The sequence below is a fragment of the Ovis canadensis genome, chromosome 2 (assembly GCF_042477335.2).
Source record: "Ovis canadensis isolate MfBH-ARS-UI-01 breed Bighorn chromosome 2, ARS-UI_OviCan_v2, whole genome shotgun sequence".
NCBI classification, from domain to species: Eukaryota; Metazoa; Chordata; class Mammalia; order Artiodactyla; family Bovidae; genus Ovis; species Ovis canadensis.
This window is the reverse complement of record NC_091246.1, coordinates 104,116,781-104,138,572: the sequence shown is the minus strand read 5'-3', so window position 1 is coordinate 104,138,572 and position 21,792 is coordinate 104,116,781. Positions and strand designations below refer to the sequence as shown.

The 21,792-nt window shown below is 42.8% G+C and overlaps 1 protein-coding gene across 3 annotated transcripts in view; it reads left to right on the top strand.

The window, feature by feature from the left end:
- The window catches only part of KIF13B (kinesin family member 13B), a 204,888-nt gene that overhangs the window by 91,803 nt on the left and 91,293 nt on the right, over window positions 1–21,792 (top strand). For all 3 annotated transcript variants that reach the window (XR_011254392.1, XM_069576709.1, XM_069576710.1), the window contains exons 11-14: window positions 4,684–4,896; window positions 6,434–6,544; window positions 12,152–12,286; window positions 19,876–20,006. Coding sequence is in view for 2 of the 3 variants with exons in the window: in XM_069576709.1 (XP_069432810.1) it covers window positions 4,684–4,896; window positions 6,434–6,544; window positions 12,152–12,286; window positions 19,876–20,006 (590 nt within the window). In the remaining variant the exon portion in view is untranslated. The remainder of the gene's footprint in view (window positions 1–4,683; window positions 4,897–6,433; window positions 6,545–12,151; window positions 12,287–19,875; window positions 20,007–21,792) is intronic.

Sequence of the window (21,792 nt, the reverse complement as noted above, 5' to 3'; positions counted from 1 at the left end):
AGGGAAGCCCTGTAATTGTACGTTCTATATGTTCATCCGTGGGCTAAAAAAAATGCATAGTTTCCTTGATTGCTGGCATATCTTTTCTAAAAAACGACATGATTTTTTTTTCAATAAAGGCATAAGTAGCACATTTATGTAAAGATATACCAGGGTTTAAATGGTTTTCCCCATAGCCTCTTAGAACCCACTGATACACATATCATTCTCCTTTGAAGTGCCTTCTATGTCCCTGTTGATTTTTCCTTCTTTAATTCTTAATTAGTCAAACTCTCCTTCATCCTTGTTTAACTGGTACCATTCTGCTATTCTCTAACATAACTTCCATGGGACTCATAAAATTGCTTATCCTTTATAAGATTTGCAACTTTTTTTTCTGCATTGTATATGCGCTATAATTATGTCGTGCTCTCCATGTTATAGCATCTTAGAGAGAAACTGATCACACCTGGTGACTTGAGGGGGGTTGATGGATGTGATTGCTTTTTCTCACAGGTGTGTTTGAATGCTTACTCATTCGGTCAATGGTCACTAGAGAACCATTTCGTATTAAGATGACTTTTGCTTAGCTCTGCAACTTTCTACATATTTCTCTTTAACATCAAATAACTTCTGGTAATGAATGCGCCAATAATGAATATCTTTCAAATTCATCTACTTTTAAAAGATTATTTATTGTTAAAATTATTTATGTATTTACTCGGCTGCGTTGGGTCTTGGTTGCAGCCTGTGGGATCTTTGTTGTGTCATGCGGGATCTCTCATTGCTGGGGCTCGGACTCTCCGGTTGTGGCACGTGGGCTCAGTAGCTGTGGTGCATGGTCTTAGTTGCTCAGAGACACGTGGGATCTTAGTTCCCTGACCAGGGATGGAGCCACTGTCCCCTGCATTACAAGGCAGATTCTTAACCACTGGACCACCAGGGGGAAGTCCTTCAAATTCATCTGTTTTTGCATCCTTACTGCCACTTCCCTAATGAATAATGAAGAGTTTCTTCTCTCTCCTGGATGATTGAAACTCCTTTCCTGAGTTTTCCTAGTCCATCCTGTTCTTTAGTGAGGTTGCTGTCTTTAAAATCAATGCTCTTCTTAAACTTAAATCTCTTCAGTAACTCTCCGGAGGGCCTTATGTTAGTCCAAATTCTTGAAAGACTTGTGGTTGACTCGGCTCCTCCCGACTTCTCATTGTTCAGCTTTTGCTTCTTGACGTGATCAGGTCTAGCCAAGTGAGGAAGACTTTGCTCTAACTCTGCCTGGCACATCCTTCCTCCTCTCTTCCACCCTGCGTCATACTTTCCTCTCCATCCCCTTTACCCCAGTGATGCTGATTCATATTTAGGTGTCAGATGTCACTGTCTCTGGGAGTCTTTCCTAACCTTTGAAGACTGCTTTCTGCTCTTTCTCTCTTTTCCTGGACCGTATTGTATTCATCCTTACTTTAGTTCGTAGCCTATAGTATTTGCTCACCAGCATCACCCTCTGGATGATAAACTCCCCGAAGAGCTGAATGAATGACTTCAGCTCTTCTCTGCGCTAGCATTATGACCTTTGGTAAGTCTGTAAATCTTCCTGAGTCTCAATTTCTCGTCTGTAAAATGAAAAAATTTGATTAGGTGACTTCAAAGAGTTCTCTCAGCTTTACAAAATTGCGACTTGCCAAAATCAAATTTCTTTCTTAGGCCCATTTAATTTGCCATTGCTGAAGCAAAGCTCGTCTGATTTGCCTAATTAAATGATTAAAGAGTAACCGAGAGGCACCCACTTTCTTCTTGAACGCGTGCCAGTTCTTCTGTTGCTGTTTCCTTTTTGCTGGTGGCGTGAGGCCGTTTTTGAATATAAGCATATTGTTCCTCAGGCACAAGCTCTTTTGAAATATCAAATATTTGTCCTTTGCCAGGTTTCCTTTCCTCAGCACAAACTGAAGCACAATGCACATGCTTTTCTCCTGTGGTAGTCATTGTTAGCAATCTGCTTTTCCCCAGTAGCATTTGCTGTTGGTGTGGGCTGAGAGAATGCAGTGCTTCTAGAAGGGCAGTCTTACATGGTGCTGCTTGCGGACTGAATTCCAACCAGAGATGTAATTCTTGTGATCTTGGTATATAATATTTGAACTGCATTACCATGCATGGGATTCTTCTTGACATTTTTTCTGCAAATTGCCAGGATGGCACCGGCAATGCGTGGTCAGTGTCTAGAAGAGGAGTGAAGCAAGCAGTTCCATCCAGACTTTGTAGAAACTGCCTTTGCTTCCTAAAGCCCAGATTACTTTTATTTCCTTCCTTTTCATGCATTGAAGAGTACTTTCTTCAAAGATGTAATTATCTTAGCTATGTTTCCTGTGGAAAACCAAAACCTTAGTAATGGATGAATAAGTGGACATATTGTTAGTGATTATATTGAACCATTAGCAATATGTTGGGAGTTATTTTGTTTCTGGCACTAGGACAGAACAGTTTGGAAAGGTTTCAGGTCTGATCTCTGTGTTGCCAAGGGTTGTTTTGTTCTTGTGCTGTTGTGGGCAGCTAGAGGGGGACAGAAATCATAATGGGTTAGAAGGTAGAGTACAGCTGGGCTGGAATCTTTTCTGTTTACTAGTTCTGGATCTATAGGCCGGCTGTGTAACCTCCTTTGTCACAACAAACCTCTGGTTCTTCATCAGTAAAATGGGGATAATAATTAATTCACACAAGGCTGAGGACTAACTCAGCTGCGCGCAGAGTTTTGTAAATCACAGGTTGTTCAAACAAATTTTAGGTATGTTGATACTGGAAAAAAATTTCTGTCTTCAAAAGTGAGAATTTGGGAGACCTCCCTGGTCTGGTGGTCCAGTGGTTAAGACCCCATGCTCCCAATGCACAGAGCACAGATATGATCCCTGGTCAGGAAACAGAGACCCTCCATGCCGCACGGCTTGGCCAGAAAAAAAAAAAAAAAAAGAATTTTATATTGGTTGATGCTGCCCAAAGAGAGGGTTGGCTTTCTTATGTCCTAATGAATTCTTCTTAACTGGGCTATTTAAATGTTCTCTGTAATATTGTAAGTCTGTAATTCAGTGATACTTCACTGGTGAAAGGGGGGTTATTGAATCAAGTCTTCTGGGTAGCTCTCATCCAGGGCTGGTGTATACCTATAGCTGGGTAATACCCCCAAGACTTAGCAGCTGAGGCCAGCCGTCATCTGTTCTCTCAGTTCCTCTGGGCAAGATTCCGGGTGCTGCCCAAGTATTCTGGCGGGGGTGTCTCCCGTGGCTGCAGTCCTTGCCAGGCTGCTGGGGCTGGATCTGCTCACCTGAGTGCCTGTGGACGGGCTTCAGAAGATGTGTTCCCAAACTCACCGCCGTGGTGTCTTTCTGGGGCTGCCTCACATCATGGCAGTGGTTTCTTTCAGGGTGAAAAACATGCACGAAAGAAGCCAGCCTGTTTTTGTTTTAAATTATTTAATTTACTTTTTACTGCACTGGGTCTTCGTCACTGTGTGCAGGGTTTCTCTAGTTGTGGCAAGCAAGGGCTTCTCACTGTGGTGGCTTCTCTTGGTGTGGAGCACGGGCTCCAGGCTCACAGGCTCTGTAGTTGTGGTCCACAGGCTTAGTCGCCCCATGGTATGTGGGACCTTCACGGACCAGGGATCGAACCTGTGTCCCCCTGCATTGGCAGGCGGATGCTTTATCACCAGACCATCAGGGAAGTGCCGAGAAGCCAGTCTTTTGTAACCTAGTCTCAGACATGGCAGGCCATCACTTTTGTGTTCTCTTTCTCAGAGGCAGATCAGCAAGTCCTGCCCACACTTCGGGGAAGGGGAGACCCTGGGGTGTGAATTCCAGGAAGCGAGATCTCTGGGGGTCATTTTCGAGGCCGCCTCCTGCAGTTGGAGTTCATGTAGCCTTTATGTGGTAAAGTGGCGTGGGGTAGATCTGACTTTCCAAGTCTCATTTTGTAATTCCAAGTTATATCTAGTTATTTTTAATGCTGTCAAGGGAAAGTCGGTTTTTGAATTGGTTGGAGCCCATTCTAAAGCTTATTTATTTAGTTAGCAGTTTTGTATAATGGAGATGAATGTCTTTTTTTTTTTTTTTTTTTAGCACCCTTGTCTGAAGTCTAGCAGCGGTTGTACAGAACTTGAGGCCTGTTTTAGTAGTGTTTGAAGTGTTGTCAGAGGGAATAAGTTGTTGCACCTTCAGTGTATCTTTTGTTTAATAAGACCGTAATTGTTCCTTATGGCTTAAGACACTCCAGATACGTGGTGTTATGGAATAGATTGTAGGTAATCACTCTTTAATCAAATGCTATTAGGGTTGTTCAGTTCTTCTCAGAGATTTTGCAGGTATCTAAGGAAGCATCCTTTTTTATTCTGAGCAGTCTGCTGACCTATGGTATCATGTTGCCTGTTAAAAGATGACAAATTGACTTAGAATGAATTTTTATTAAACTGAAATAAAAGGGGGCTTCTTTGTATTACCATTCCCTCTGTTCTTTTTCAAAAACCAAAGCTCCTTTTTGCACACAAGTGGCTTGCCAGAGAAGAAAAAGCAAGGAACTGAGAGTCAGTTCACCTGTATTTAAGTCCTGGCTTTGCCCTTAAATCTGTGTTTGACCTGGGGACATTATCTCACCATTTCTGACTTTAGCATTCCCATATGATGCTTTCTTCCAGCTTGTAAAAGCTATTCAATTTCTCTTCTCCTCCAGGACAGCCTTGGGGGTAACAGCAAGACCGCCATGGTAGCTACGGTGAGCCCCGCAGCTGACAACTATGACGAAACCCTTTCAACCTTACGGTATGCGGATCGTGCCAAGCACATCGTGAACCACGCTGTGGTGAATGAGGATCCCAACGCACGAATTATCCGGGATCTCCGGGAAGAAGTAGAAAAACTCCGTGAGCAGCTAACCAAAGCGGAGGTATAAGGCCTAGCTGAGCCATGCCTGTGGGTCTAGGAAAGTAGTAAAGCTAGAACCTGAGTTGTCTTCCCCTTGGGGCCTAAATGATGAATATTACTCAGAATGTTTGGATTTCCTATAGGAAGAGAGATTTGAGATGAGTAATAAAGGAAGACGGATAAATTGTCATGCTTGAAATTTAGATAGTTTTTACAAGTGTTACAGGATTGACTAGAAGGAGAGAGTAAAGGTAACTGAGAAAATGTTTCTTTGCACTGAATAGGCGACAGACGAGGGAAGAGGTAGAATAGGGGAGAGAAAGAGAGGCGCTTGAAACAAAAACAGATACAACTTAATGTTAGTGCAGCAAATGGTGACCAATGGGCATAGGCTAATTAGAAGAGGAATCAAATAGATTTTTGTAGAACCATATGCTTGCAGGTTGAAGTCCAAACAGAAATACTATGGTCTTGCACAATATAATAATCTAGCCTTTTCATGTTATGGGTTAATTGTGTTCATAAGAAAAAATATTCTAGAGCAGAAGTAGCCATCTTTTTCATAGTGCTCCATGTCACTATCCTTTGTGTTAAAACATGCTATAGTATATAGTTCTGTTACTGAATTTGAAGCCTACACAGCTCTAATCACCGATCTGTTTTAGTTTTTGAAAGTCTGTTGACGTATAGCGTGTCTACAGTGTTGTGTTACTTTCTGCTGTCCAGTATAGTGATTTAGTTATATGTGTTCTTTTCCACACTCTCTTCCATTATGGTTTATCATAGGGTATAGTTCCCTGTGTTCTACAGTGGGACCTTGTTATTTATCCATCCTGTATATAATAGTTTCAAATGCTTTTTATCAGAAGTGGGATAAAATGTCAGATTCAGGATCCCTACTTTAATTAGCGTTTCTGTTCCTATGATTTCTGAGCACTGTGGAATTCTTCCCTGGACCTGGGACCATAGCCTCTTCTTTCTCATGACCATCAGTAAATTATGTGGTCAAAATAATTATCTTGATTGTATTTTTTGCCTGTTGAATCTTACTCTGTTTTTATAGGAATAATTTTACAATTCATCAAGATGCTTTGAAACTTTGTCTGTCTTCCTGGTATAGTAATGCCATCCAGTTTGTAGCATGTACCTATTTAGGCTGTGTATCCTTGAATACATACCCAAAGTCATCAGTGAAGACTAGGATGAATCACGTGTCTTGAGTCTAGACCTACTGGGATTAAAAAAAATAAGTCCTTGATAGTTTCAACTCTTTATCTCCCTAACTATAGTTAGACCTCAAAGTAGCAATAGGTTAGAGGAAAAGGAAAAAGTTAAGTCTTCCTTCAAGCCCCCTGGATAACTGGATGAGTCTGTGGGACCCTTGTAGTCTGGATGCTGTGGGTCAGTGACAGGCCTTGTGTCTTAGGTGGGACGGGAGCCTCAGCGAGCTGTAGAGCTTCGAGGAGGCTTTGTTCCTCATGTCCTCTTGGGTTTAGTGAAGATGTCCTTTTTCCAGGACCTCATACACACACTTCATGAAATAAACATTTTGCTTGTAGGCAATGAAATCTCCAGAGCTGAAAGACCGACTGGAAGAGTCAGAGAAGCTAATCCAGGAAATGACTGTGACCTGGGAGGAGAAACTAAGGAAAACCGAGGAGATTGCCCAGGTTCGTGATTCCTGCTTGAGGGGAGAGCAGCCTTGTGGCAGCTTGCACAGTGCAGTGCTGAGCATATTTCTGGTTCCCTGTAAAAATTTTTTCATTTATTTTTAATTGAAGGATAATTGCTTTTCAGTATTGTATTGGTTTCTGACAAACATCAGCACGAATCAGCCATAGGTATACATATGTCCCCTCCCTCTTGAACCTCCCTCCCATCTGCCTCCTCATCCCACCCCTCTGGGTTGTTACAGAGCGTCAGGCTTGAGTTCCCTGAATCATACAGCAAATTCCCACTGGCTGTCTATTTTATATATGGTAATGTATGTTTGACTTTTAGCTTTGAATGTAGCAAATCTAGCAATTCAGGTTTGTTTATTAAAAAAAAAAAAGCTGTTTGGCTTCGCTAAGTTTTTGTGGCAGCATGCAGGATCTTTAGTTGTGGCTTGTGGAATGTAGTTCCCTGACCAGGGGTTGAAACCACGTCCCCTGTATTGGGAGGGCAGAGTCTTAGCCACTGGACCACCAAGGAAGTCCCAGATTGATTTAAATAAGACCTAAATCCAGGAGTCTGTACTTTACAAAATTAATTTGAAGTTTAAGGAAAACATAACTATAGTTAATTGAGTATTCATTATGTAAGAAATACATTTGTAGGGCCATAAAAGTTTTTAAAATGATATAACTAGCCACTGGCTGTGAACACCCAATTCTGTTAAATGCTTTGCAAACCTCAGAAACTTACCCAGCTACAAAATTATTAGTAGCGGATATTTAGGCTGTGAGCCTCTTGCTTCCTTCCATATGACAAGTCAGTAAAAAGTAACAATGAAGTACCTAAGTCCCAAGTGACTGTGTCTCATTTTTAGACCATTTAATATAGAGCTGTGAAATCTTTCAGTGGGAATATTAGTGTTTAGAGAAAATCCTAAAATGTCCAAGTCTCTGCTTAGTAAAGATTTACTCTATGGCTTTCCTGTTAGAGGCTTATTTAGCCTGTTTAAAAAATATTAATATATATGATAATGTGGAACACAGTACTACATTGGACAATCATTTCATGGTTGGGCAACTCTGATAGTAGTAGCTATTTAACCGAAATCTTCTATTCTTCCATTTTTGCTCATTGGCCTTAGTTTGTTCTTCCAAAGCTAAGAGAATAAGCCCACTTAGGCACAGTAACTAATAATAGCAATAATAACCAGCACTTATTGAGTACATTTACATGTTGCACCTGATGCTAAGCACTTAAAATTTTCTTTTTTTATTTTGTATTGGGGTGTAGTCGATTAACAATGTTGACTAAGCACTCTTAAATACAGTATTTTATTTAATCCTCCCAATAGCCCTGCAAAATAGGGCCTGTTATTACCTAGATATTTAAAGTCACCCCTGCCTCCTCCCTTCCTTTTCTAAAGTTGGAAAATCTCTAGTGTTCACCGTTCCTGGTATTCGTGAATGTGTAGGACTGCTACTCCTCTCATTGCGCGGTAAGTTCTGCCTCTCAGGGTGCTGTCCAGAATCAATGGAGAGATTAGATGTTGTAGGACAGCACTGCTATTATGTAGCATACAGAGGATGTTAGATTTATATTAGTGCACACTAGGATTTAAGTTGATTTTTCAACATTTTTATTACAGTCCTTTTCAAAACAGATGAAAACATGAGTAGAACAAACCCACACATAGCCAATGCCCAGTTTCATTGAAGGTCAACAAATGACCAGTCTTGTTTTATCTGTATCCCTGCACGGGGTTATTGGAAAGCACACCCCTCACATTACCCAGAGAATACACCAGTGTCTGAGCTTCATTTCTCATTACATGTTCGACTTTGTTTGTCATAGGTTAAGGTCACTCTGATAACTGTCCGATTTGGGACTAATGGGTGCGAGCCATTTTGGGCTCCTCTGGAAGTAAGACCTTGACTCTGAAGCGCTGTCGTACTTGGGTTGCCTGCTCTGACACACAGCAGAGTGGGTCTAAGTGACAGGGCGGTGGGGGGCAGCTTTCCTGTGGCATCTTTCCTCCCCTGAGTGTGCTCTCCCACGGTCAGATGCCCCTTTTGCAGGCTGCCTGGTTTTTAGTGAGCATCGCATTCAACACCTCATCTTCCTGGCTTCAGTGCTTCCAGCTGTCTTCTCCCTGTGACTGGTTTATTGGTCAGCAACCTCTTTGCTGTACAGACTAGCATTCCCTAAAATGTATTTCTGGCAGTATATCTACCAACTGTTAATACATCTTTTGAGGAGAAAAGAAGTGGTACATGGTCAGGTAACTTTGGGGAAATCTGGGCGAACTGAGTCAAACAGACTTCTTTTGGTAAGAACTTTCTGGGAGTCTGTTCCAAGCCAGCCTCTGTGCTCTGGGGCCTCTGTGTCTGGCATGCCAGCCCCCAGAGCTTAATCCTGACATCGAATCCTGTGGAACCTAGCTGTACTCTCTTGACTCTCGAGTCATGTGATGCTTTATTTACTGTTGTTCAGTTTTTTGTGGGTATACTTGTATTACCTAATGAGTTTATAAAGTTCTCAAGGAAAAAAGCTATATCTTTTCATTTTTTCCTTTTAATATTTATTTATATTTATTTATTTGGCCCAGCTGGGTCTTAGTTGCAGCACACGGGATCCTTAGTAGTAGATGTGGGGTCTAGTTCCCCAGCCAGGGGTTGAACCTGGGTTCCCTGCACTGGAAGCACAGTCTAGTCATGGGACTACCAAGGAAGTCCTCCTAGTTTTGAAAGTATGTGCTCAGTAATATTTTTGATTAAATAATTTGAACTCAGAGTTGACTGATTTCTCAGCCCAGTGCCATATCTGTGATACCACATTCTTTAATTTCTGTCTTTTATGTTCTCAGTGAAGAAGTGTACACTTAAGTGAGACAGATCAGGGGCTAGGAAACTAAGCCCTCGGGCAAAACCTGGCCTATCACTTCTCTCCGTAACTGGTTTTATTGGAATGGGCCATGCTTATTTGTTTTAGTATTTTTTTATGGTGTTAGCAGAGCTGAATAGTTATGAGAGAGACCATTGGACCCAGATGACTAAAAGATTTAGTGTTTGACATTTTATAGGAAAAGTTAACTAGTCTTTGATATCAGAAGCAAAACATAGTAAATGTCACTATATTTGATCATATAATACTTGTTTATTCTTGGAACTGACTCTTAGATGTTGCAAACTTTTATAGTTTATTAATAATTAAAAACCTAGAGTCTGTTTTTTGGTGGTAGATGTAACCAGTGAATTGATGGGTTTTCAATGTTGTGCCCTTCAGTTTAAACAAAAATTTTATGGTATTTCTACCGTTATAAAGTCTCAAAAGATAGGAAAATGCTTAAGGAAGTAGGGTAAAGCAGTAGTTTACTCAATTATCTCATTTAAGTCCTGTCTTTTCCCTTACTCTTGAGTGACTTTATTTTTGTTAAGTCGTACATTCTTTTTCTGGCTTACCTTTGCCTCTCTAGGAATGAAAATTTTGCTACTAGATGACAGTAATGAAATTTCTTCTAAATTTATAGTTATTTCCATAGTGAAAATTGCTAGAGTCTGCAGGGAACTCAGGGCTTCCCTTGCGGTTCAGCTGGTAAAGAATCTGCCTGCAGTGTGGGGACCTGGCTTCGATCCCTGGGTTGGGAAGATCCCCAGGAGAAGGGAAAGGCTACCCACTCCAGTATCCTGGCCTGGAGAATTCCGTGGACTGTATAGTCCATGGGGTCACAAAGAGTTGGACACGACTGAGTGACACTTTCAGGGAAGTCAAACCAGAGTTCTATCAACCTAAAGAGGGGTGGGATGGGGAGGGGAGATGGGACTGAGGTTTAAGAAGGAGGGGACATATGGATACCTATGGCTGATTCATGTTGATGTTTGGCAGAAACCGATACAATACTGTAAAGCAATTATCCTCCAATTAAAAAATAAATAAATTTAAAATTAAATGACTAGAGTCCTAAGAAGAATGTAAGTAAAAGGAACTGTTGCAAAAGTAGTATTTACTTATAGAAAATACAGAAAGATTATTATGAAGAAAGTTTAACTGATTCAGTCATCCAGAGAAAGGTACTGTTAATATCTTTGTGGTTTCATCCAGTGCATAGATCGATGTACTAGTTATACCCTGCATTTTAAATTTAATGTTAGTTCGTGACTGTCTTCCTACTTCATTTGTAGTTTAGAAAAAGACATTTTTACAAAGAAATGTTTCTTCCCATTATTGGAATTATTTTTTAATCACACAAATATCCTCATGTATTTAAAAGAGGTATCCCTCAGAAGGGACTATGCAAGCTATGTTAGATTTGCTTTCTTTGCTTTAGGAACATGGTTCTTTATCAAGAATAATAATTTCTTTGGATTGAGTGCTGAAAACTAATGGCTGGTGTTAAATGACTCAGAACTTCTGAAAGAACCCAATAATGTTTTTTTTTGTTAGAAAAGAGACTCAATTCAAAGACGCAGAACCAAAATAGCCCATTCCCTACCTTTGCAATAGTATTCTAGGAGAGATTGTTTGGGTTGCAGTGGCTGTATAAATTAGGAGGTTGTGCCTAGAATAGCAAAATTCTAAGCCTGCAGTTTAATCATCCCACAGCCTTACTGTGTGGCACTAGTTAAATGACACAGCTTGCCTTGCCTTTTGTCGGAATCAGAGGCTCTTAATGACTCGTCCCTATTGCTGTGTGCGTGCAGTCGGACGCCCTGCCCTGCCCTGGTCTGTGTGCCTCATAACAGCCTCGGTTGCAGGAGGCACTCGTGTCTCCCGATGTGCACACGTGCATGTTGTGTGAATTCAGAGACACGCAGGCACAGAAAGGAGAGGTCCATGTTCTTTTGCAAATAGGGCTTTCCTGAATATGCAGATTTTATTTTGAAAAAATTCACAACACTGGCGATTTGAGTGCTCTTGTGTGTTACGCACTGTGCGAAGTGCTAGGAATCCCCAGTGGGGGATTCAGGGTCCCTGCCCTCACAGAGAAATGGAGTAAGAAGTTACCAGGTTTGAGAACAGATGTGCTTCAGCTAGGAGGAATAGGTGTAAAACCCCTTAAGCTAGGGAGAGCGTTGTTGAGACTTCAGGGTCCTGGAAGATGCCCCATTAAGTACGTATAGTTGAGGGGTGACCGGACATGACAGTGGAGTCAGTGGGTCAGACTGAGGGGCCTGTGGCTTTGAAGGAGTTCGGCCTTCATCCTTGCTGGGGACCTGCCAAGTGTATTTGGCTTTTTAGGAAGATCACAGTTGAATAGAAAACACTTACATTTGCTCATATATAAAGAATTAAATGAGAAAGATGAATTCAGGATGTTAGCTATTTTCAAGAATGAAAAGGGAGAGCTTAGTATATTTGGTGGCGATTTGTAATGGCTTTACTTTTGAAATTAATAAGAGTTTTCCTTAACAAAGCAACATTAGAGTTTGTTCTCATTCTCAGCTATAGAGTTTATATAGGTTAGAAAGAGGGCAAATGCAGTCATCTATATGATACCATGTCCTAAGAAAATATATTTGAGTTATAAAGTTATTTAATAATTTAATAATTACCGTCATATATAAAGTTTTATAGCTTGCTGCCTCAATAGCTCTGGAATTAATACTTCTCTAATGTGTTTACAGGAACGACAGAAACAGCTTGAGAGTCTTGGAATATCTCTTCAGTCGTCTGGAATTAAAGTTGGGGACGATAAATGTTTCCTCGTTAATCTGAATGCTGATCCTGCTCTGAATGAACTTCTGGTTTATTACTTAAAGGTGAAGTTGTAGGCTTGTCTGCTGTTTTCCGCCGTGAAATGGAGCAGTATTTCCCAGTATCCTTTCTTTACACTTGGAGAACCATGCGTATTCAAAGAGGAGTAGTTAGCAAACTCTTTTTGTTTGCTTCAGCTGGTGTGTAGAAAAATCCTGGGTTTCTGAGACCAGTCTCTTTTTCGTCTTTGAGTGATGTAAATATATTTTTCAACCTAGTAAATGTGAAAAATGGTATTCTGATTGTTAACTCCAACAAACTAGGTAGCTTGACTTCTGTCCTTTGGTGTGATTAAAGCGAGGAGTTAAGTAGCTAGCTTGAGCTGGCAGAACAACCTGTAGGCTAGACGGTTTCCTCGGCGCTGAAGCTCTGTGGTTTCTGTGCAGCACACCTTTGGGTGAGTGGTCCTGGTTTGCGAGAGGAAATGTTCTCCAATACAGTATTGTAAGTAAAATAAAGTAAAAAAAAAAAAAAAAAGTCGTTAGGACCCCTTGACTTGAAATTCTGTGTTTCCAGTAACTCTTAGGAAAGTTAAAAATTAACTCTTAGGAAAGTTAAACATTTTGGATTGCCAGTTTACAAAAAGAAGAGTAAGTCACTTAGAGGCTGAGAGGGTCAGAGCCTGGAGCAGAAGAAACCAAGTATACGTTGAAATCTATATGCATTCTGTATATTTTATAGTCATATACATTGAAAGCTATATAGGCTATCGGACATAGCAGGAAGATGGGTCAGCTTCAGGTTAAACGTGAATCAGACACTATAGAAATTATGAGGTGTTCACCAAAATTGCCAAGCCCAGAAGGTAGATGAGTTACTCTGACATGCAATTAATAAATACTAGGTGGAGAATTTTCCTCTCCTAATACAGGAACTATCTCTGCGGGTTTAACTGAGTTAGTGACTGGGACAGCAAAGATATGAGCTGGTACAGTTGGAAGCACTGTGAGAGTTAGAGATTTGTGTCCTTTATTTCTAAAGAGACTGAAGAATTCATGATACGTTGGCTGGTTTCCCAGTTCTTATCAGACATACCTGGGGTAATTGCTATGTAGTGTTTTGATAAGGCCCTGCTATTCTTAAGTATCTTGTATCAGGCTCTATTACTCTGTGCATTAAATTGTGTCTCTAATGCATACGCTCACGTGAGCATGCTCAGGTGCTGTGGGCAGTGGGTCAGAGCAGGGGTGGGAGGGAGACGCACCGAGTTTCTGCTCTAGCACTTCTTGCTTGACGGATGTTTTTCTCTCAAGGCCTTTACCCCCGCAGTCTACAGATTCCTCCTCTATAAATGGAAGTTTTCTCTGGCTACCTCACAGACTTCTTGGAGGCTTAAATGGGAGTTGACCTATAGAAGCATTTTATAAACGGAAGCCCTACTGACATATACATTATCCCACATACCAGTTTCTCACTTGATCCTCTGGTATTTTGTTATATTACCCTTGTCCTTTGGGAAAGAATGACGGGTTAGCACATCTCTCGCTATGCTTCTAACAGTGTTGGCAGCTTTTTGTGTTAGAATTTCAGCTGGGGATACTCAGGCTTCAGGAGAGATGCAGTATTCGTATGGGACTTAAGTATTTTGCCCTTTAGATCTTCAGAACTGTGAGTTCTTTTTCTCTTCTGACGTGATGAAGTTCAAATTAGAACACACAAAACACGTACACTCAATATGAAAAAAAAACCCAATTCCTATCTGTTTCTTCACTAAAAAAATTACACAAAGAAACTATTTAAAGACTGTTGGAGGGCAGTCAAAATATTTCTGGCCATCTTATGAAGAGGTGTTGGGACTCTGATTCAGACTGTGCGGTCAACCCTGCTTTGGCAAAGTCTGAGGCAGTGTTGGTTTCTTACTGCCCAGGCTGAACCCATGATGAGAGTATATTCATGACAAAGCACATTCAAAAGGATGACCTCCGTCCAAGAACAGTTCTGCTTCAGTAAAGTGACACCACGATGTGGGAGAGGAATTCAGAGGCCGAGTGGTCTTTGTTTCTCTGCTGTCACACTCCCATGTCAGTGTAGATGCTGGGCAGATGGCTTCACATCACTGGGTGACTTTGGGTGCCCCGTCTGTAAAATGAGGCCACTGGATTAAATTACTTCTAACATTCTTTCTACTTCCAAGTTGAATGGTTCTCTTCCAGAATAGAATCCTCTGTTTATCTGTTCTGTCCAGAACTGGCAGAAGCAAGGTATGGAGGCCAGACTCTAAGCAGAACGTAACTCATGGGGTCTTTCTGCATCTTAGTTGTATAGACAGGCAGCTCTTGTGTGGCATGGTTCCAGCCTTCACAAATTCCAGCTGACTCGATTTAAGAAACAATGTTGACGCTGCGGTCATTCATGCGATTCTAGCTGCGCAGCCAGGGGAAGTTAGAGAAGGTGAGCTTACGGGTGTGAATGAGGAAAGTGGCTGTGACGAGAAGAATGCAGATGTCGCGAAGGGTTAGGCTTAAACCAGAGAGCACGGCACGTGAGAGGGGCTCTTGGGGATACTTCGCAACATTGAAAGCTCAAAGGATAAAGTGGTAGAGGCATGAAGGAGTATGGCGGTTCACCAAGGTGTGGAAAGTATCCTCACTCCATGTGGTCAGTTATATGTTGAAAAGGAAAAGGCAAGCACTGTTCAGCTACACTCAGTAAGCCTTATATGTGTATATATATTGGTGGTGGTTGTTGGTTTGTCTGCTCACTCTTGGCTGTGCTGGGCCATTGCTGCTGGGCTCTTTTCTCTAGTTGCAGTGGACAGGAGCTGCCCTCTGGCTGGGGCACACTGGCTTTCGTTGTGCCGGCTGCTTTTGTCGCAGCGCATGGACTCTAGAGCACGGGCTCAGTAGTTGCGGCTCATGGGCTTAGTTGCTCCCAGGCATGTGGGATCTTCTTAGATCAGGGATCAGACCTGTGTCTCCTGCATTGGCAGGTGGACGCTTTACCACAGCCACCAGGGAGGCCCTCGATAAGCTTTTAACAAAGAAATAAAATGCTTTCAATTTTAGTGTTTCTAATATTCTAAGTGACACTGTACTAAATAAATATTAGTTTCATTGTTTTTTCATTTCCCTCTTCATTGTAGCAGTAAGAGAATTCTGCATGTTTTTATAGTTTTAATTGTCACAGAATGATTGCCATTTTCCCCACGGATGGTTAAGATCTCCCTGCTCACTTATTTTTCACAGTCCTGCCTTTTTCTGCAAAGCGAGGCCTGCCTGATAAGGCTGAGCAACCGTACAGAGCGTCCATGTGCTGTTCTTCCTGCTCATGGGGTGGGAAGAGCCTTCCTGTGAAGTATGTCACTCTCTACCTCTCTCTCTTCAGACTTCGTTGATCAAAGGGATTGTAACCTCAAATGAGACACTTAAGTCGGCATTTATAATGTAAGCTGTACATCTGGGATCATGTCTTTTATCTCTAGTGGCACAATGCCTACCTAAATGTAATATTTGTTGAAAAAAGAAATAGTTTTCTTTCTAGAATTTGGATTAGACCATTGCTGTTTGGGGGCTTCCCTGGTGGCTCACTGGTAAAGATTCTGCCTGAAGTGCAGGAGACCCGGGTTCCGTCCCTGGGTTGGGAAGATCCCCTGGAAAAGGAAATGACAACCCACTCCAGTATTCTTGCCTGGAGAATCCCACGGACGGGAGCCTGGCAGGCTATGTCCATGGAGTTGCAAAGAGTCAGACACGACTGAAGCAACCTAGCACAACAGCTTTGCTGTTTAGTATCTTACCTCTGATAATTTTTGTTTTTAATTCAGTTTATCTCCTGATACTTAGCAGCATCCCCTGTGTGTCATGGGCTATGCTTGTTGTTGAAAATGCAGGAGTCCTGTATAGGTTGCTGCCTAAACAGCAGGAAAACAACATTTATATGATAGTAAATTGAGGTGCTATCTCTAGATGTAGCTGGGGGTTCAGAGAAGGGAGAAGTCAGTGTACGCTACTAGTGAAACCTGTGAGGAGAGGAAGCGGTCAGAAGTAAGTACTGAAGGTATTAAAGAGAGCATTTTGGCAAAGAGAACAAAAGCAGGGGCAGAGACATGCGCGTGAACCCGAGTGCAGTCTTGGGGTGTGGCAGTTGGAGGTGGTTCTGCTTCACATTGCAGTCTAGAGGGTAGTTCAGAGCTTTTTCTGCATTTCAACCCCCAAGGACGAAAAGGCTTCCACAGTCACAGTTAGGATTCCTGCTGGGATTTCTCATGGGAGGAGGAAAGGGATTGTATATAGAAATAGCCTAAGCCAAGGGCTTTGGGTCTTTGGAAAAGACTGATGCTGGGAGGCATTGGGGGCAGGAGGAGAAGGGGACGGCAGAGGATGAGATGGCTGGATGGCATCACTGACTCGATGGACATAAGTTTGGGTGAACTCTGGGAGTTGGTGGTAGACAGGGAGGCCTGGTGTGCTGCAATTCATGGGGTCGCAAAGAGTCGACACGACTGAGCGACTGAACTGAACTGAAGGGCTTTGGCGGGGGTGGGGGTGGGGTCTTTGTCTTTTCAGGCGATCTCAGGCTCTTTTGCTCTTTGGACTCTCTTTGTTTCTCCCTTTGGAACTTCTCTCCACCTTGTAGTGGGTATGTTAAGACAGAGAGGAAAGATGGGAGATGGGTGTGGAACGGATTCCTTTGGCCTGCTACTGAACGTCACTAAAACATTCCTCGTAGTTGACACCTGGTCAAGCCCCGGTCTCTGGATTAGGAAGGTCAATCCAGGGATTGACCAGGAAGCCTCAGCCAAAATCGAAGAGTAGACATTGGCTGGGAGTGTCCCTGTGTTTCTCGTATATATTCCCTGAGGACTAAACCAGATACCAGAATGCAATTCTGATCCCAGCTCTTTGTTTCCTTGGAAACCCCATTGCAGCGCACTTGAGAGAAGAAACCCCCAGAAGAGGGAAAGTGAAAATAATGGAAGGGAAGAGGCCTTTTTATTAGACTGGGATCCCAGAAGAGATGGGAAGAATTGGAACCAAGAGTGTAATTAGCGGGCTATGGACAAAGGAGGAGAGAATCACTTTCCTCTGAATCCGAGGGGAATCCTAAGGGAAATGGTTGTTCATTTATCTTTCTTTTGTTTTTACTTAATGGCTCAGTGTAGCAGGCCTGTGTTACATGCTTGGAATACAGTGGTGAGGCGGTAGGTTGCAGGACAGGCTGCCCTCTGCTGTCTCAGCGTCTCCATGCTAGCTGTGGAGATGGACAGTAAACCCACAGTCAGTGCCATGTAAGGAAGTCAGGCATGAGAGTAAGACGGTGGTTCTTTCTCATTGTGCTCCGTATACACCTCTCTGAGGATGTGCCCTTAAAAGCTGAGGTAGAAATGGTCAGAAAATACCAATATGACGATCAGGGGAGGAACTGTTCAGGCAGAGGAAGTGGTCAGTGTGCTCAAAGAATGGTGAAAGGCCTGTGTGGGTGGATCGTGCTCCAGGAGAGGCAGAGTGCCGGGACCGGGGGTAGAAGTAGCAGCTAGGGGCCAGATGGCAGAAGGTTTGTAGCCTGGGTGAGAATTTGAACTTCGTAGAAGTTCAAAGGGAAGCCACTAGATGATTCTCAGGAGGGGGATTGTGTGATCAGCCCTTGATGGTGGAAGTCGGTGGGGATGGGAAGGAAGTGGAGAAGCAATAGAAGGCTCTTGTATCCACCTGGCTTCCCTGGTGGCTCAGCAGCAAAGAATTTGCCTGTCAGTGCAAGAGACTCAGGTTTCACTCCTGAGTCGAGACGGTCCCCTGGAGAAGGAAGTATGAACCAACGCCAGTATTCTTGCCTGGGAAATCTCACGGACAGAGGAGCCTGGCAGGCTACCACCCGTGTCGCCAAGACTTAGACACAACTTAGCGACTCAACAACAACAGCACGATATTCACCCAGGCCAGAGACTAGGATATGATAGTGGAGGTGGGAAGTGAGCTGAGTCTTGATACGTGTCAGAGGGAGCGTCTGAGAGGATTTTGTGATTGACTTGGGGCTGGAAGTAGGCTGGTAAGACAGAGAGAAGACTGCAGGACAGCATCTGAGCTTTGTCACTTGAGCAGCTGGGTGGTGGTCGGGCCCTTGGTATTGGGGAAGGGAATACACTCAATGGGGTGGGGAGGGGTGGAAGCAAAAGTTCTGCTTTGGCCCTTTAACTTTGAAATTTCGTTAGACATCCAAATTGTACCAGGTGGGCAAGAAATAATGGTGACTGCGACTAGGACAGAGGTGGTGGAGGTGGGAAAATGGCGGAACTAAAGTCTGTAGTTCCTGGGTGGTGATTTTGGATAGATAGGCAGAGACATTGATATGTATTTAAAGCCTGTTGGGCTGGATGAGATCATTGTGGCCAGTGGTTAGCAACTTGCTTCCATGGGTTAAATCTTGCCCCCTGCTTGTTTTCTTATGACTCGGGAGCCAAGAGTAGTGTTTGCATTTTTTAAACGGTTGGGGGAAAAAAATCAAAAGAGTCATAACATTCTGGACATGTGAAAGCTGTGTGACGCTCAGATTTCAGTGCTCATGGGTAAATTTTTGGGGAAATAGCCATACGTGTGCTTTTGTGCACTGCCTGGCTGCTTTCACACTGTGGGACAGAATTGAGTGATTGTGTGTGACTCACAGAGCCTGAAATATTTCACGTCTGACCCCTGATCTAGATGTATAGGAGCAGTGGGCTTAGGAACAGATCCCAGTCATATCAGCATTTAAGTGCAGTCAAAGTTGAAGCACAGAAGAGGGGGCTCGATTTTTACGTCCGTTTTTTTTTTCAGTTACTTGCCAAAAAGTGACCCTGGTGGTTGGGGCTTAGAGAATTGAGAAGGTGGGGGTATGTGGTAAGAAGAACGCATCTGCCGTCTGCCGTATCTTTTATGAGGTCTTGGGAGACCACGTGATTTTAAGAAATAATTCAAACTCCTTGTCTTTGAATAGCTCTTTATCTTTGTCGATTCATCTTGATTGGGACCAGGTAGGTGATGTACAGCTTGGGTGACTGTAGTTTTCAGATCCGTAGTTTTGGTACCTCATTGACACATCCTTTGTCATCTCCTCCTCCTGCGTTCAGTCTTTCCAAGCATCAGGGTCTTCTCCAGTGAGTCAGGTCTTCACATGAGGTGGTCAAAGTACCAGAGCTTCGGCTTCAGTATCACTGACTCAATGGACATGAATTTGAGCAAGCTCTGGAAGTTGGTGATGGACAGGGAAGCCTGGCGTGCTCTAGTTCAAGGGGTTGCAGAGTCAAACACGACTGAGGAACTGAATTGAATTGATACTTGGTTCAGGCTTTGAAGTAGGATAGAATATTTTGAATCAAGATTGCAATGGAAAATAAAGAATATAGTATAGCCATTAACATAAGCCTGTAGTTTTTAGGTTTAAAAGTTATATAACTCAATTCAGTGCCTTATTCCTTATAAGGAAATGTAACTTGTATAATGAATATAAGAGAAAGCCAGGAATTCCCCCTACTATTCTATTTGCTTTAAAAATCTTTTAGCTAAGGTCATGGGTAGAGAGCTGAGAGTTTAAGGTAGTATACTAGAGCTGAGAGTAGACAATTTCAGTTTGTGTACGTGCAAGAATGCAGTATTAATCAGTGAATTTGATTCTTTTATAGGAACATACACTGATAGGTTCAGCAAATTCCCAAGATATTCAGCTGTGTGGCATGGGAATTCTTCCTGAACATTGTATCATAGACATCACACCAGAAGGCCAGGTTATGCTGACTCCTCAAAAGAACACCAGGTAATGTACTTTATTTAGTGTTAATGTCACAGTAATTTTTAAGATGAAGAAAGTACACTAACTGAGGCTGGTATAAGGTCGTTTGGCCTTGTTTTTGGCTTTTACGTCCACTTAATGAAGATAGTTACCAAGTCCTTAATAGTTAACTTTTTGTTTCTTTTTTCGCATTTATTTTTAATTGGAGAAAAATTGCTTTACAATGTTGTGTGGGTTTCTGCCATACAACAATGTGAATCAGCCATAAATATACATGTGTCCACTCCTCCTTGAGCTTTCTGCGTGCACCCTGCCCCAGCCTGCCCCTCTCAGCTGTCATGGGTCGTGGAGCTGAGCTCCCTGTGTTCCGCAGCAGCTGCCCACTAGCGGTCTGTTTTACACGTGGTAACGCGTGTGTTTCAACGCTACTCTGTCAGTTTGGCCCTCCTCTCCTTCCCACGCTGTGGCCACAAGCCTGTTTGCTGTCTGTGTCTCCATTGCCGCCCTGCAGATAGGTTCGTCAGTACCATTTTTCTAGATTCCATACATGTGTGTTAATGTGCAGTATTTGTTTTTCTGACATGCTTCACTCTGTGTAACAGGCTCTAGGTTAACTTTCTAATATCGCTTAAACCCATCCTTCCTACCAACGTCACCTCATTTAAATGAGGCCTCCATCATCAAATCTTGTTGTTGTTGTTTTTTTTACCATGCTGTGTGTGATTTGTGGTATCCTGATGTACCGATTAGGGATTGAACCGAGGCCCCAGGAAGTGGAAGTGCAGAGTCCTAACCATTAGACCATCAGGGAATTCCTCCCTGCCCCCCGATCAAATCCGGATTGGAATCTGTGCCAGCAGCCTGGTCTTCTTTCTGGTCCATGCTGCGTGCAGCCAGATGGCTTCTGGGTCTTCTTGATACAAAGGCCTTTACGCCCCTCCTGTTTATCTCCGCTTCTCTGCACCTGCCGTTCCTCTGGCCAGCTAACCCCTGTTTGACCTTCCAGGTTAAGCTCTGTCATTATCTACTTGAGTCTGAAAAAAGGCCCCCAGCGCGCGTTCCTAGGGCACCCTGTGCTTCCTGTCCCGTTAGCACTTCATGCGGTGTTCTTGTGAGCTGCTCGCCGCTGTTACCACATGGGCCTGGGGGTCCTTTGAGGTCGAGGACCTTTGTTTTTTGGTTTTCTACCCTTATCACGTAATGTCAGACTAATATTAGAGGACGAAACGGCAACCTACTCCAGTATTCTTGCCTGAAAAATTCCATGGATAGAGGAGCCTGGTGGGCTATATAGTCCATGGGGTTGAACACTATTGAGGCCACGCACCAGGCTAATAATATAAGCGCTTAATAAGTGACGAAAAGGCATAACATTATACAGACTAAGTATCTGTCGGTTTGTCCCTTCAGCTTTAAGACTGTTATTGTCCTGTTGTGTTACTGTCTCTATAACTATTATACGTGATGGCTAGTTGATATACTGATCTTCTGAATGCTGATTCATCATCATATAAAAAAATCGTTAATATCATCACTGATTTCACCCATAAAGTCTTTAAATGTTTGGAAGCTATCAAGCTCATGGTGAAGGATGCAAATGAGGAAGAGAGCATAACCTGGCTTGGCACAGGCATGCTCTTCTCCCATGAAATAATCTCACAGACACCAACCCCAGGGACGGTTACTCTGAGGCTGTGACAGAATAAGAGGAAACAGGTCATATAATAATTTTGTCTCAGCAGAGACAAAAACCAAGGTCACTGTGTGCTCGCTCAGTCATGTCTCTCTCTTTGCGACCCCATGGACTATA